The sequence below is a fragment of the Eumetopias jubatus genome, unplaced genomic scaffold, assembly GCF_037043125.1.
Source record: "Eumetopias jubatus isolate StellerSeaLion01/CBP00866 unplaced genomic scaffold, mEumJub1_p1.0 scaffold_14, whole genome shotgun sequence".
Classification (NCBI taxonomy): domain Eukaryota; kingdom Metazoa; phylum Chordata; class Mammalia; order Carnivora; family Otariidae; genus Eumetopias; species Eumetopias jubatus.
This window is the reverse complement of record NW_028274820.1, coordinates 48,824,427-48,840,229: the sequence shown is the minus strand read 5'-3', so window position 1 is coordinate 48,840,229 and position 15,803 is coordinate 48,824,427. Positions and strand designations below refer to the sequence as shown.

Here is a 15,803-nt window from a genome sequence, read left to right as displayed (position 1 = left end):
AGTTCTTCTTACTTAAGTAAATTAGGAGTTTTTGATTATGGTCTCAAGCTACTGACTTACTGATTTCATTTTTTTTAAGGACTATGATTACAGGAAAGGACACTCAAAGTTGTACTTATTCTGGAGAACAAAGAATAAGTAAAACTGCTATTTATTATTTAATGAGAACCAATCAACATTATTTTGTTTTCTAATATTATCTAGGAAATACATCATTAATTAAATGAAACCTGCCGTTAGACTGTGAATAGAATTATGGACGCAAGCAGCTTCTCCTGATTTTCTGAGTAATATTAGTTGTTTTAGGACATATGGGTTATTAATGGCATTAACAGCAATTGATGTTGGAATACCTTAGATACAAGACCATTGTAAAAATGAATATCAAGTGAACTGACTATATTGCAGGGATAAATAAGGAAGTCACACCCTGTGTTAGGCAAGCTTCATAACCTCAGGAATGCGCCTTAAGCCCAGAAAGACTTTTTTTCCCCTAAAATAAAGATATTATATCTGCAGTTTCTGTCAAAAAAGGTCAGATATTTAATTTAGCAAGAGTAATGGGGTCAACATATATAATTTGCAAGAAAACCCTTTAGAAATCACAGAGCTCTGTACAAAAATACAAAGTTTTGTAGTTTTAACCATGAAGAAAAGTAATCGAGTGGAATATTTCTCAGAAAACACCATTACAGAATTCACAGAATCTGTATCTTAATGTTTTCAGAGGAATGAGACGCTAGGGAGGTGATCATCTATGTTTCAGAGAAGATTGGGTTTGGCTGAACGGAACAGTAACCAAGTTACAAGTCAGGGGCTTCCTGTCTGAGCTTTCTTCATCTGGAGGAAGTCATCTTGGCCATCAAGATGTTTGATAGGACCGCGCATCTTTTTTTTTTTTTTTTTTTTTTTTGGCCCCCAGCAGTTCTCAGCAATAGCTTTTATTCTTATTTTTTCAAGTTATCTGCTATAGCTTTTAGGTATTACATCCATATGCTTGTGAGTATGGTAGTGATGATGGGGGTCGAAGGTGGAAAGGAATTTTATCTAGATCACCTTTCCTAGCTACAAAAGAACCCTGGGGGATTTAGGGTTTCGTTGCTTGGTTGTTTGCTTATTGATTAGCTTGGTACATGGCAGCCCAGATGAAGTAAGAGTTCTTTTGATTAGAAAGAGGAAGGAAATATGTATTGGAAGGTAACAAGCAGCACCTGCCACAGCCCAGTTTTACCCTGTAAGTGCCTTTTGTAGGTATACAGTTCTAGGAAAGAAATATTTTCTAAAAACATGATGAACTCTTCCTAAGGGACTTTCCTATGGTGTATTTAGGAGGACACAGAATGAGGACCGACAGACAGACAGAGGAGAAGGTGGAGGGGTGGAGGTGGGAGAAGGAACAGGGAAATGCAGTGTGGAGAATGCAGTGTGGTGTGATATTCCTCAGTGATTTTTCCCCTGAGATGAAGCAAATAAATAGATCATGTGGTGTCACTCTGAGATATCTTATTGAAATCAACCAAACTAGTAGTATCAATTGTTGTTCAGACACAAAGAATATATAGTCCTATTTGGAAACCATTCCTGCAATAAAGCTAGAGTCATTTTTGAAGGAATTTTTAAGATATGGCCTTTAAAGCAGTAGACTATAGGACTGTAAACTATTTACATATAGACACATATGTTCTGGTTTATGTTTGGCTACTCCAACTTGTTGAGTTATGCAGTTATATAAACCAATGAACCTTCCCTTTTTTTCTCTACAGTAGTACTTACCTTATAGATTTAAATGGGATAAAGATGATATAATTGCACCTTATCCTTAATACCGATGATTGTCCTATTGTAATTTGGCTTCATGAATATTCTATAGAGATCCTTATTTTTATACTTTTTCCATACAAATTATTTTGGGTTCTAATAAACTGTCCATCTCCCTGCCCCAATATGGTATTCCAGTCTCTGCCTTCCCTCCCACCCCGGTCTCGCATGTGCAGGCTTCTCTTCACCCTCACCTTTGAGACCTACTCCCATTTCTACTTACAGAGAGTAGGTAGAACTTCTTCTGTTTTCTTCGGTCTCAGTTCTCTCCCCACTCTGCTCTACCTCAGTCCCCATGCCTACTTGTTTCCCCATTCTCCTTCTCCCCATTTTATTCAGTTCACTGGTGGCCGTCATACCACCTTGGTCATTACCAACCCAGTTTAATGACTGGCAGTCACACAGCAGGCGTCAACTTTATTTTGCAAATGCAAGAAATAGGCCTTTTCAGGTATTATGGAAAATGCTATTCACATTTCAACCCCCTGGGTATTCAAAGACAAGACTTTTTTTGCACATATACTGAAATTACATCAAAGCAGTGAATACATTTGCAGGTTGTATCAGATTGAATGAGTACTGTAATGACCAAGTCAACCTCAGACATAAATGTAGTTGATGGATTCAATCTTTATGTTTTAACTGAAAAAGATATCTTGATTATTGAAGATAACAAATATCAACAAAATACCCAAGGTTTGTGGAAACTAAAACAGAGCTAAGGATCTAGTTTACTGTGAAAAATACTTCAGTATCTAAGGTCATATACTTGTTAATTTTTTCCCAAATTGGGAAAGAAGAATGCAAATTATGAGAATTCTACTATGGAGAGATTAAAAAAAAATTTAACAACCAACACGTTATTCAATATTCAATGGACACTAGCAGATTTTGTGAAATATTCTAGGCATTTGGTCATCTTTGCAAAGTTTTTTTGGTAAATATTTTCTAGTCAGGTGATACATAAGGAAGCAGATCTGTTCTTTGTTAAGGTGCCATCAATTTGTTTCTTCTTCTCTTAGACTAGTAGTTTTTATTTGCCCAGGACCTGAGCAATGGAATAATACCTTTCTTGTTTTGTTTACTGTCAGGCTTTATGCCAAGAGGTAAAAATCCTTACAAAAATGATCCTTGATAAATGATCTTAGTATTAACCTGATGAGGGAGATATGGGCTGTTTTCATTTTTCAGATGAAGAAACATCAGTGTAGTGATGACGTGAGTATAGGAACTATTTGTCAGATTGTAGAGATTGTAGAGCATGTGCTTTTAATTTCTGTGCTCCCTGGCAAGGAGCAAGCCACTTTCTTTCTTGTTTCAGTAAATTGGACACTGTTTAATGTCCTTAGTGCCTTAACATCATGTGTAGCATTCCAGTTTCTCATTCCTGGGGGCCTTGGCCTGTTTTCGTTGACTTTGGGCCTATCCTAGACCTTACATGTGAGAAAGGTATAGACTTCTCACTTGTTAGGCATGAGAAGAGTATCTTTCCATACTGGCTGGTGTCCTCCTGTGTAGACCCAAAGCAGGACATTTTCGTATGGGTTTGATTCTCTCTGTACCCTCTGAAGAGGAATGTCTAGTTTGCCTTTCCAGGATGACTCTGTAACACTAGTGTCTCTCCAGAATTTCAGCTTTATGTCGTGGTTTGAGTTGAGTTTTACTATGTGGAGAGTTTTACTATAGGCTAATTTAATCACTGCCTCACCAAAACTGTGAAATTTGAAAATCTTAAATTTTATTGTGCAGCCTTTTAAAATAATCATGTTGATTTAAATATTAGCTTTGGCAAGATTTCATTCCTTTTGATGGCTGCATCAAATGTGTATATACCACATTTGCAACAACATAGATGGAACTGGAGAGTGTTATGCTGAGCGAAATAAGTCAATCAGAGAAAGATATGTATCATATGACCTCACTGATATGAGGAATTCTTAATCTCAGGAAACAAACTGAGGGTTGCTGGAGTGGTGGGGGGGTGGGAGGGAGGGGGTGGCTGGGTGATAGACATTGGGGAGGGTATGTGCTATGGTGAGCGCTGTGAATTGTGCAAGACTGTTGAATCACAGATCTGTAGCCCTGAAACAAATAATACATTATATGTTAACAAAGAAGAAGAAGAAAATAGCAGGAAGGGAAAAATGAAGGGGGGGAATCGGAGGGGGAGACAAACCATGAGAGACGATGGACTCTGAGAAACAAACTGAGGGTTCTAGAGGGGAGGGGGGTGGGGGGATGGGTTAGCCTGGTGATGGGTATTAAAGAGGGCACGTTCTGCATGGAGCACTGGGTGTTATACGCAAACAATGAATCATGGAACACTACATCAAAAACCAATGATGTAATGTATGGTGATTAACATAACATAATAATAAAAAAAATAAATATTAGCTTTGCTACTTAGACACCAATTTGTCTATATTACTGTACACGCCTTTCTTTAGTTTTGGCCTTAGGCTTTTTAGAGAGGGAGCTCCTGATCAAATGATTTACTGTTACTAAATCTGTTATAAATTTGGCTTTCATGGATTTTCATGTAGTTAAGATCTTCTTAGATTGTTCCACATTAGGAATAAAACTAAAATTATAAAGCAATTTATTTGAATTACACTTCATTCACTAATTATGTAGTCTATACTGTTTGCTTCATTTGAGATTTCTAGGCCTCCAAATCTAGGAATTTTTTAATCAAAAGAAGCACTTTAAGAGGAATGTAGTCTTTTTAATCCAATAAAAACAAGTTAGAATTTGTTTAGTAAAACAAAATTTGTATTTAAAGGAACATTTCGATCATAGAAATTATATAGTTGTGATAATGGTATATGTATACTAAGTTTATTCTTTTGATAAATTTGCTCATGAAGCTTAAGGATAAGGTGAAGAAACTGTTCTAGAAGTTTTCTGATAGTTCTAATCCCAAATGTTACATGTTATAGAGCAAGAGTGAGATTTATGATTTAGGTTCCCTTCTTGGCATGTCTCTTTAGATTCTCAGAGGTCAGATTTTTTTCCTAATGCCTTGAACTAGTTTGCTTGGTTTCATGATCTCTTCTGTATAAAATATATTTAAACAACAGGGATTTTTAATGAGATTATTAAAATGTAAGTAGAATCTTCTCATTTTACTATGTAATTTTAAGTATGGGTTTTCTGTTTCAGAATTGAAAAACTAATCATTTGTACATTTCTTTTCACTCTTGCCATAATCTCTTACAGTTTTAAAAATTTTTATAGGAGATGAAAATACAATATTTACATCCCAATAATATTTACTTATCAAAGATAATTGTCCTACTAGCTTTTGCTTTCAGAGTAAAATGGCCATCTAGGAATTATGTATAATAAAATGTTTAGCTTATAAAGATTATCTAAAAAGTTCATGTGCAAAATTTCTGAAATTCACTTGTAGGAGAACCCATAGACTATTTCAGCCTCTTTTGTGCTTCTTGGCCATATTCCATACCTGTATTGGTTTTGTTTAATCCTTTTTGCTCGTCCAGGCTATGAGCAATAGCTTATGGTCAATTCTAGTTTTCAGATCCTAAGGCTCCATTTCTTTTCAAAATATGAAAATTGAAATCAGTGAAACTTAGCAGTTTCCTCAGCAGGAAAGGTGTGTTCTTTATAGCAAGAAGTGAAAGTTAAGCGTTTGGTATGATGCAAAAAGAAAGGAATAAAAAAAAAAAGTCTTAGAACACTAAAAAGCACAACATAATAGTTTGAAGTGATTCACAGTAGTGTGAACAGACCTTCTCACACTGAGGGCCACAGTGTGTCGCTGTACAAGGTCTGTGATACCTAACAGGATGGCCCAAGCCATTAAGAGTAGCTTAAAGGCGCTGCTGTATATCAATTTTATTGAGACAAGGGATTGATCTATTAAGCTTAACTAAGTTACCTCTATAGATATAACAAAATAGTTTTTAGCCCAAATTAGTTAAATTGAAAAGTTTGGTGTGTAACATATAGTGGAAATATATTTATATGGGATGCATCACTCTTTGATAAAGCTGGAAAAGTTTCTGTGTATACACTTCATTAATTAAGAGAGAGGGAGTGAGTACATGCCAGGGTTGGGTGGTCATTTATCAAGAGACCCTTAGGAAGGTGGTAGCTTTACACTGAGAGAAGCTGCATCATCAGTGTCCCATAAAAAACTGATGATATACTAGGGGCGCGTGGGTGGCTCAGTCGGTTAAGCATCTGCCTTCAGCTCAGGTCATGATCTCAGGGTCCTGGGATCGAGCCCTGCATCAGGCTCCCTGCTTGGTGGGGAGTCTGCTTCTCTCTCTCCCTCCCCCTCTGTGTGCACTCTCTCTCTCTCTCTCTAGTTCTCACTCTTTCTCAAATAAATGAATAGAATCTTAAGAAAAAAAAAAAGCAGATGATACACTCTAATCTGAGGAAGTGCATTATCCCAAATGGAAAGAAGCTTATTCTTGTTAAATCACTCTCAAAAAGTCTTTGGGACGCCGAAAGGGTCATGCAGAATACTGGGATAAGTAAATGGAAGCTGTTACCACAACTAAATCCTTGCAGACCATATGACAAGATAGCTACTAGACCCAGAAGGATGGAGTGACGTATAGAAGACAGCCCCGAGAGAAAAAGACATCCAGTCAGTCGCAACTGACTTTTCAGTGAGGGGGCCAGGGATTTAATTACCCTAACTCACATGTCTCCTTCCCATCTCTAGCTGGGGCTCTCAACTGGCAAGGACAATTAGAAGCCAAAGAACAAGAGGAATCTGACAGGTATACAGGACACTGCCCAGTCAGAAAGCATGATGGAGAAGGGTAGAGAGAGGATCTAGAGAAGCAAACAGAAGCAATCCAGAATAGAGGAATTATAGTCCTTAAGGCTCAATACTCATAGCAGAATAAAAACCTATGTGTAAAAGTATACAAGTCTAAGAAGCATAAGCACCAAATATATGGAAAAGGATTGACAGGTGGCATTGTGATATCAACAAAAGTATCAATTAACTATAATAAAGAAGCGTATATGTGTATATAAAATATGCATTTAAAATTTTTAATTAGGGACGCCTGCCTTCGGCTCAGGTCATGATCCTGGGGTCCTGGGATGGAGCTCTATATTGGGCTCCCTACTCGGCGGGAAGCCTGCTTCTCCCTCTCCTACTCCCCCGGCTTGTGTTCCCTTTCTCGCTCTCTCTCTCTCTCTGTCAAATAAATAAATAAAATCTTAAAAAAATAAAAAAGTAAAATGCTTAATTAAATAAAATAGTCATTACATGGTACCTGGAAATAAATACTAAACTTTATCATTTTAAAAAGCAAAACACCTGAAATAATTTGTGTTTTTATTTCAAAAAATGAAACCAAAGTTGCCGTCATTACCTAAAAGCACCCTGTAAGTTTAGATGTATGCATTAAGAATAAAGTGTATACTGGTGCGCCTGGGTGGCTCAGATGGTTAAGCGCCTGACTCCTGATTTCGGCTCAGGTCATGATCTCAGGATCATCAGATTGAGTGCCATGTGAGGGGCTTGGGATTCTCTCTCTCCGAGCCGAAGGCAGACGCTTAACCGACTGAGCCACCCAGGAGCCCCTAGTATATCATCTGTTTTTTATGGGACACTGATGATGCAGCTTCTCTCATTGTAAAGCTACCACGTTCCTAAGGGTCTCTTGATAAATGGAAAAGAGAGTGGGAAGATGCTTGTATGGGGACAGGCTTCATCTCACATATAACCCCAAGTCTCACTTCCCTCTAGAACATGGACACACAGAGTGAGTGGCATGGCTTTCTCCAATTTGACTGAATACTTGGGAACAAAACAAAACAAAAGAGAATTATAAAATTTGAGAGCAGTAATTTAAACTGAAACTTAATTATAATTTTTGCCATCATCCAAGAGAAGGTAATTTAAAGAAATTTCTTAATTTAAAAAATTCATGAGAAGTCTGCTCGCAATGAAGCCAATGAAGACTTTGCAAAAGTCTCTTCATTGAAAGATTTTGAGGCTGCATCTACCATCCAGCAAATCTCATATCCTACCTCAGGGACTGGCTCTAAATGACTAACACCTGTCATCTTGCTCTCAGTAATGTATTTCTCTAAGTCTAAATTTTTAATTCTAGAAAAATGCCCTGGTTGTCCCGGGAGTATAATCAAAAGCTAGCTAACAGAAGTCCACAATGGGTTGCATCTGAAGTTTTCACAACAGGATAAGTTGCAGATGTGCGACTTGATGCCTCAGAGTTCCTGAGGATTCACACACACACACACCTCAAAAACCAATTCCAAGAGATAGTAAATGCCATGTAATAGAGAAAAGTCCATGTGCTTCCACTGATGCTCAGGTTCAGAAGATACTGTACCACTCATATCCTCTAACTCCGACTCCATAAATCATTGCAATTCAGAATAGTATGCATCTGTGTCTTTCAGTAATTATCATTTTCTTCTGTAGGACTCAAACTGGTAGTATTTTCCCCTGGTACTTGTAATTGTTATCGTTATTGTGAATAGGATAATTTTCTATTACTTTGTTTTAATGTGTTTAATTCTACTAATTTTATACACTATTTGTATATCTGGACAGCTCCTTAAACCCTTAAGTTATGTGGATTTCATTTGATTCCTTTGGATTTTCTATATAGAATATTATGTCACCTATAAATAAGGGTAGTTTTTCTCTTTCTTTATAATACATATATCTCTTTTTTATCTATTGTATTTCTAAAGACCTCCAATGCCATGTTAAATAGATACTCAGCAGGAGTATCTGGGGTTGAATTAAGTCTTTCCTGTAAAGGCAAGAAGTTCTACCTTTCTATGGTTTTGCTGTTTGTTTCATGCCCACTTTAGGTAGTTGACATATAGAATTTGTGATGCCTATTTTCATCTTATATTCCTTTTTGTTAAATTACAGATTCTGAACATCATGTTAAATACAGAAAAATAATGCAATTGGAATTGAGAGAATAAAATAAGGATTCAGACAAAATTAAGATAATGCTTTCCTGAAACAAGCTATAAGAATAAATGATGTATAAATTTCCTGTGCCTGCTGTAACAAATTACTACAAACTTGGTGGCTTAAAACAACAGAAGTGTACTCTCTCACAGTGCAAGGGTCTGGAAGTCCAAATTTCATATCCCTAGGCAGAAATCATGGTGTCAACAGGTTCATGGTCCTGGAAAGGCTATAGGGGGGCATCTGTTCTTTGCCACTTTGGTGGCTGTCAGCGTTGCCTGTTGTCTGGCTGCATCACTGAAATCTCTACCTGTATGGTCACATTGCCTCCTCCTCTTCTGTCTGTCAAATTTCCCTGTGTCTCTCTCTTATAAGGACACTTGTAAAGGCATTTAGGTCTTATTTAAGTTATTCAGGATAATCTCCTCATTTCAAGATCTTTAATCACATTTGTAAAAAGTTTACCATATAAGGTGACATTTTCAGGTTCCAGGGATTAAGGACAGATATATTTAGGAGTCGCCATTCATCCCACTAGTATCTGCCTGTTGTCCCTCATAGGTTTATTCTATCCCCCATGCAAATATTTTCACCTCATTTCAGTATCTCCACGTCCCAGTCCATTATATCAACTCGAGTCAAAAGGCCCACATCAGTATCTTCAGCTCCAAGTCCCAAAACTTACCGCTTCAATCATTGAAATTGTTATAGGTGAGACTCAGCATATGATTCATACTGGGGAAGTTTCTTCTCTATTGTGGACCTGTGAAACTAGAAAACAAGTTATCTGCTTTCAAAATAGCATAGTAGAATAGACATTCCTTTTCCAGAAGAAAGAAAGTGCAAGGCAGAAAGGAATCATTGGTCCCAAGCAATATTAATCTTTAACTTGATCACATCTGCAAAAACTTTACCAAGTTCCAGTGATTAGAATCAATTTGGGTGATTCTAGCCAAAACAAATTTGAAAATGTAGTACAAAACTAGAATATTTAAAATAGTTTGCTGTAGTTCAGAAGTAACATATGGAGAGAGGTGGAAATTTATTATAGAATTAACTGTATTCAAACAAAGAGGGAAAGTAGATTATTAAACAAATTCTATTAGTATATATAATATGTATAAATCTGAAATGATTCTAATAATACAGTGTAAAATATGAAGTTTTAAGGTAAAAGTATCCTGCTTAATTATGAAAAAGGCTGTTTCTAAAAATGACTCAAAACTCAAAAAAGGGTTGATATGTATGAAATACAGAAATTCAGAACACTACAAGGTAAACAAAAAAAAAGTAAAAAAAAAAGGGGGGGGGGAATATTTACAATCGCATGGCTTTCTCAATGCTAGCAAAAAATATAAAAGACCTGAAGGCAATCACCTGTATTCACCTGTGAGTTCCACAGCTTTTTCTGTATGGTTTAGAAGGGTTCTAAAATCCATAATCCTGTTTTCTCATTCATAAAATGTAGATAACAGTAGATAGCTCAAAAAATTTTTGTGAAGTTTAGGGGCTCCTCGGTGGCTCAGTTGGTTAGGCGACTGCCTTCGGCTCAGGTCATGATTATGGAGTCCCAGGATCGAGTCCTGCATCGGGCTCTCTGCTTAGCGGGGAGTCTGCTTCTCCCTCTGACCCTAACCCCTCTCATGTGCTCTCTCTCATTCTCTCTCTCTCAAATAAATGAATAAAATCTTTACAAATTTTTTTTTGTGAAGATTGAATGAGATACTACATGTAAAGCTCTTAAAATAGTGCCTTAAGAGTAGTAAATATTTAATTATTATTAATCACTGTCATTATGGTTATTAATATAAATAATTATTTTAATGTGCATAGACAAAATGGATAAAGGACTTGACTGGGTACTCCACACAAAAATAAATATGGACAAAAATATATGAAAAGATAATCAACTTCTGTAAACAATAAGGAAAATTTATTTAAACAATTATGATATATTGAATTTTTAACTTTTTTATTTAAAGTTTAGTTAAACCAAAGAAAAAGATCATTATCAGTTTGACAGCTTAAATAAACTTCTTCAAGGGAGATTCTAAGCATATAGTCTCTGCATATCTTTTTCAGAGAAATTTAATAGAAAAAGAAGAATCCTTTAAAACCCTTGAAGCTGTATGTAGGGTAATTGTGTGAGGTGGGATTCCAGAGAGTGCTCATTGCTGAGAACGTGTAAGAGCATGACGGATGAATGGCTGTGGTAGAGCTGGAAACATCCATTAAGTCTACACCAGAACTTTCATATCTTATATTTTCATCAGAATTGACCCCTCTAGTGAAGCAGATGGTGCTGGCTCAAATGGTTAACGCTAAGCAAGGATACCATTGCATATTTATTAGAATGATAAAATTTAAAAAAATTGTCAAGGGTTGTTGTGGATGTGGAATGTTGGTAAAGATGTGGAGTAACTGGAACTCTCAAAAATTACTGGTAGAAATGCAAAGTGGTACAATTACTCTGAAAAATAATGTAGTCTTCTATAAAGTTATATTTAAACTTTATCATACAGCTGGGCAGTCTCAATCCTAGGTATTTACTCAAAAGATATAATCACATATATCTATGAAAGGAATTGTGTTCAGAAGTTCATAGCAGTTTTATTCATAAAAAGACAAATGCCAACAATTAGTAAGTAAACATATTGTGGTATGTCTATTCAATTGAATACTGACAAACCACTGATACTGGAACAAATGGCCGAATCCTAAAAGTATTACAATAAGTGAAGAAAGCCAGACATAAAAAAGTACTTTTAAATTCCATTTACAGGAATTTTTAGAAAGGAAATCTATGTTGAGAGAAAGCAGATCAGTGTCTTTTGAGGGTGGTGGTGGGGATATGTGTAAGTATAAAAGTATATAAATGCAGAGGGCATTAGGGAACATTTTGGGGTGGTGCAAATTTTCTATATCATGTTTATGAAAGTGGTTATTGTATACCTTTGTTCAAACTCATTGAATGGTACACTTAAAATTGATGAATTTTATGGTATGTAAATAATACCTCAAAAAAACCCATTGGAAATATTTAGTAGAATTTGTTATAGGTGCAAGTATCTCAGCACTTATAGAGTATTTTCTCAATTTAAATTGTTATGATCCAAAAAAAACCCAGCGTTGTCCACAGAAATAGTCAAAAATTTTAAATTAATAACTCAAAATGCAACTTTGGAGATTTAGAGTGACTTTATTTTTTAAAAAATAAAATAATGAGCCCTTATAGAAAAAGAAGAAACACTCATCAGAAAAATAACAGTGACAGCTAAGAAGCTGATTCTCTGATATATGAATATTTGTATATTGTGTGTGTGTGTGTGTATTAGTACTTTCTGCTGCTTAGAAAATTAACATGATATTTAAATTTGTTTTGCTTTAATAAAGATGGGTATATTTTATTTTTATTTCTTAAATCTGATTTTGTTTTAAATTAAAATAAAAGTATTTTATATTTCAGGAAATAATAAAACCAATTTGAAAGTCATTAAATACATATTTCAAAATCCCCTTTTACTTTCAATAAAATTCTGAAGTGGATATAAAATATATGAACACCTCAGCTATACAAAATAATCTCAAAAAATCTCACCAAAATACTGTAATGGAGTATCATTTACCTTTATTAAAGATAAGGAAGCTGCAACTTACAGTAAATAAGTAATTGCCTCAAAGTTACAAGTCTTGGAAGTAAAAGTCTGTCTAAATTTAAATTTTGTCCATTCTCGGGTATGGACGTTATGTTAATTAATTTTTGTCCCTTAAGAGTGTGGTACATAGAGAAGGGGCAAAATTTATGTAAAAACCTGACATTACTTTATCTTTTTCTTATTTGGTCTCCTATTAGGAAGTCCTAAGTGTCTCTGAAATATGGCTGCTGGATAAGTTTACAGTGTTTGGCAGTTCTCTTTTAAGCCTCTTGGGGTTATGCCAAAGGGACAGGGTCCCATGGGAATTTGGTCTGAATTCTCATCCAAATGAACACCTGCTGTCATTGTGTCTTATCAATCCTGTAGTTAGCAATGCCAACACTCTCTTTGTGGTGAAACCCATTCAACACATGGAAAAGGCATGCCAGTGTTTCTCACTAGTTTTTATTTATCCCCTCTTTTACCACGTAATCCATTGCCCAAGTATCTTGGAGATAGAGCTAACATTCAGTTTATCCTTGGCTATTTGGTGTTCTATATTTCTGGGCGGTTACTCAGTTATATCCAGTCTAATTAAATGATCTTCTTCAGATACTCTCTTTTCTTCTTCTTTCCCTTTTCTCTCCTTCCTTCTTCCCCCACCCCGTCCTTTTTATGTTGCTTTGAAAAGGAAGAGATCTGTTATTGCAAAAATAGATGCTTGTGAAGCAAATGAGTCTACACAGTCTATTTTTAAAATCTCAGTTCTCTACATTAGCAGGAACAAGTAATTCAAGAGGAAGTAAGTTCAATGATAATCTCCCTATGGATAACCAAAATTGACCATCCATTCTTAGGACTTGAATCATATTCCTTTGCTTTTTGTTCAACTGGTCTGCTGGATGTATGCATTTAATTATAAGGTATTACAAATTGATTTTGAACCAGATTAGGGATAAAGTCAAAATAAATGGTTTTAAAAAATTAATGATCAAGGCACATAATATATCATAGAGCCCAGCTCACATTTTTATCTATAATTTCATACCACAATAAGACAACACTCTAAGATAGAATATATTTATGACTTATTAGTGAGAATTAAAAAAAAAAAGGAAGACACTCTGTGACTGGATTTGAGAGCTATTGAACCAATAAAAGTGAACCATCTTGATATGCCTACTTCTTAGCAAACCAGGAAGTTGACCATGTATATATAACAAAGATATCTTACAATATCAAACCATACAGGGGTTTTTTGGTAACTTTTTATTAAGTGCTTCTATGTACACCTGTCTGTATCTTTGTGTCCTTTTCTCTTGTAGATTAATTCAATTCCTTAATGATTTTTAGAGGATAAAATGTACGGGAAAAATTGCTATTACAGCTTTATCTTGTAGGGAAAGCAACTCAGTCTGCCATCTGCAGTGGGCATTGGTCCCTCTCTTGTTGTGCCTCATGCTTTGTTATGCATGAGTAAGCACATTAGCCTTTTCATTTCATTCATTAGACTTTTAATCCTTGATTGATGTTTTCTAGATTCTCTCAAATACACAACTTCTTTATTTCCTTTGTGTTTGGTTTCTTTTTTTTTTTATCTGCACTATGAAACAAAATTAACAGTTAATCGCAACAGTAGCCCTGTTTCTACTGAGATGACTGGTAAATATATTAGTTTCTCATTGGCGTGATTAATTGTGTAGATGAAGAATGGGAAAATATCTTCTTGCTTGGAATATAACAAGGGCAACTGTTTAAAGTCAGCAAGGACAGTCTGTATTTGAAAAGCTTGAATCACACTATTTCACCAATCTCCCATGCTCAGTGTGATTCTGTCTCATAGAAACTCTGAGTGGATTTCTTAGAAAGAAATCCATTAGGGTTCATAACTGGTGCATTTGGAGTCTCAGAGCCTAGTTACACTTGTCATCAATTTTCCAGAAATATTTTTTTTTTCTCTTTGTTGCTTTTTTTTCTCCATTAAGCAAGATAAGATATGTCAGAAAGTTGCTTGTGGAGTGAACAGTTAATAATTACACATTCAAGACACTCAGCAAACTTTGAAGTCCTGTATTATACTTAACTTTATTATATATGCACCCTCATACTATTTTTTTACTCATAATTAATCTCACAGGACTAGAAAATACTCCACCTGATTACTCCTCTACTTAGGCCATTCTTCCAGCTACATGTAACAATATTTTCAACTACTTTTAACATTTATGTTCATGGACACTCTCTTAAACATACTTTGATCATGAGGCCAAAACCAGGTAGTAAAGGAGATACATAAATTAAATAGAAATCAGTTCCTAGAAGTCAATGTGACAAGTAACCAGTGGTGAAATGATGACATGAATCACACACTGAATTTGTGTAGATTACTCATTTCTGCCTAATTTCAGACTATCTTCTGGGCAGTGATAGTGTTAAGAAAGAGTTACTTTAAAAATATTATTAGTTAATTTTTGTCTTTTAATCTTTATTTCCACAAGATAGTAGGATCATCAACTGCTTCATTTTACTTTTCTATTTTTCTCCTTAGGATGCTTCCATTGCACACAGATTCCACATCATGAGAGAAAAACACCCAGAAAAATTCAACAGTAGGTAAGGTAACAAATGATAGAATTATAATTGTGGTTGCTGTTGATGAATTATGTCATGAAAAGGATTACTATATGGTATAAAACATTTTACATATAATGGCTGAATAACATTGGGGTGTGTGTAAATATTGGGACAAAAGTGTAAATGAATTTAATTTTTCCTCTTTGGTTTTAATGAGACTACACTGAGGAATGCAGTTGTGATCTCTGGTCCATTCTCATGTTGAAAATAAGAATTTCAAGTATATAAGGTGAAAATAATAAGATTCATGGGAAGTCTTTACATGGCTAAGGGTATGAGGGATGATCATCCTAAATCCCAAAGAAAAACATGAGACTGTGATTTGATAATGCTGAGTAACTGTGTATTACAAAGGCATCAGTTAAGCCCTGGCATCTCTGTACTGTCTGTCCAGTATTGACCTCAACCAAATGGAAAATAAACCAGAGAATTATCAATGCTAACATAAACTAATTTTAAAGATTTATTCTTTAAGGAGAAGAGCCTTGACAATCAGAATTAGTTTTGCTACTATAGTAATACACATTTTTCCCTTCCAAATGTAGATGTTGACTTTTTTGGATATTCAAGGACATAGGGGAGGGTTTGGTTTTGTATCTTTCCCATTTCTAGACAGAAATAGGGCTATCTCCCCTCAACCCCCTAGAAATATGGGACAGAAAAGTGAATCATCTTTGCTTCAATTATACTCATTTCTACTATGTTCATTTCACAAAGTTAGAAAATCATAATCTGCCTTTCTATGCAGATATTTGAGTGATTTATATATT

At 35.3% G+C, this 15,803-nt stretch overlaps 1 protein-coding gene across 6 annotated transcripts in view; it reads left to right on the top strand.

Annotated features, from left to right (window-relative positions):
* DGKB (diacylglycerol kinase beta) overlaps window positions 1-15,803 on the top strand; it is a 638,091-nt gene that overhangs the window by 314,061 nt on the left and 308,227 nt on the right. For all 6 annotated transcript variants that reach the window (XM_028119240.2, XM_028119224.2, XM_028119215.2 and 3 more), the window contains one exon: window positions 14,948-15,012. In XM_028119240.2, the coding sequence (XP_027975041.1) occupies window positions 14,948-15,012 (65 nt within the window). The remainder of the gene's footprint in view (window positions 1-14,947; window positions 15,013-15,803) is intronic.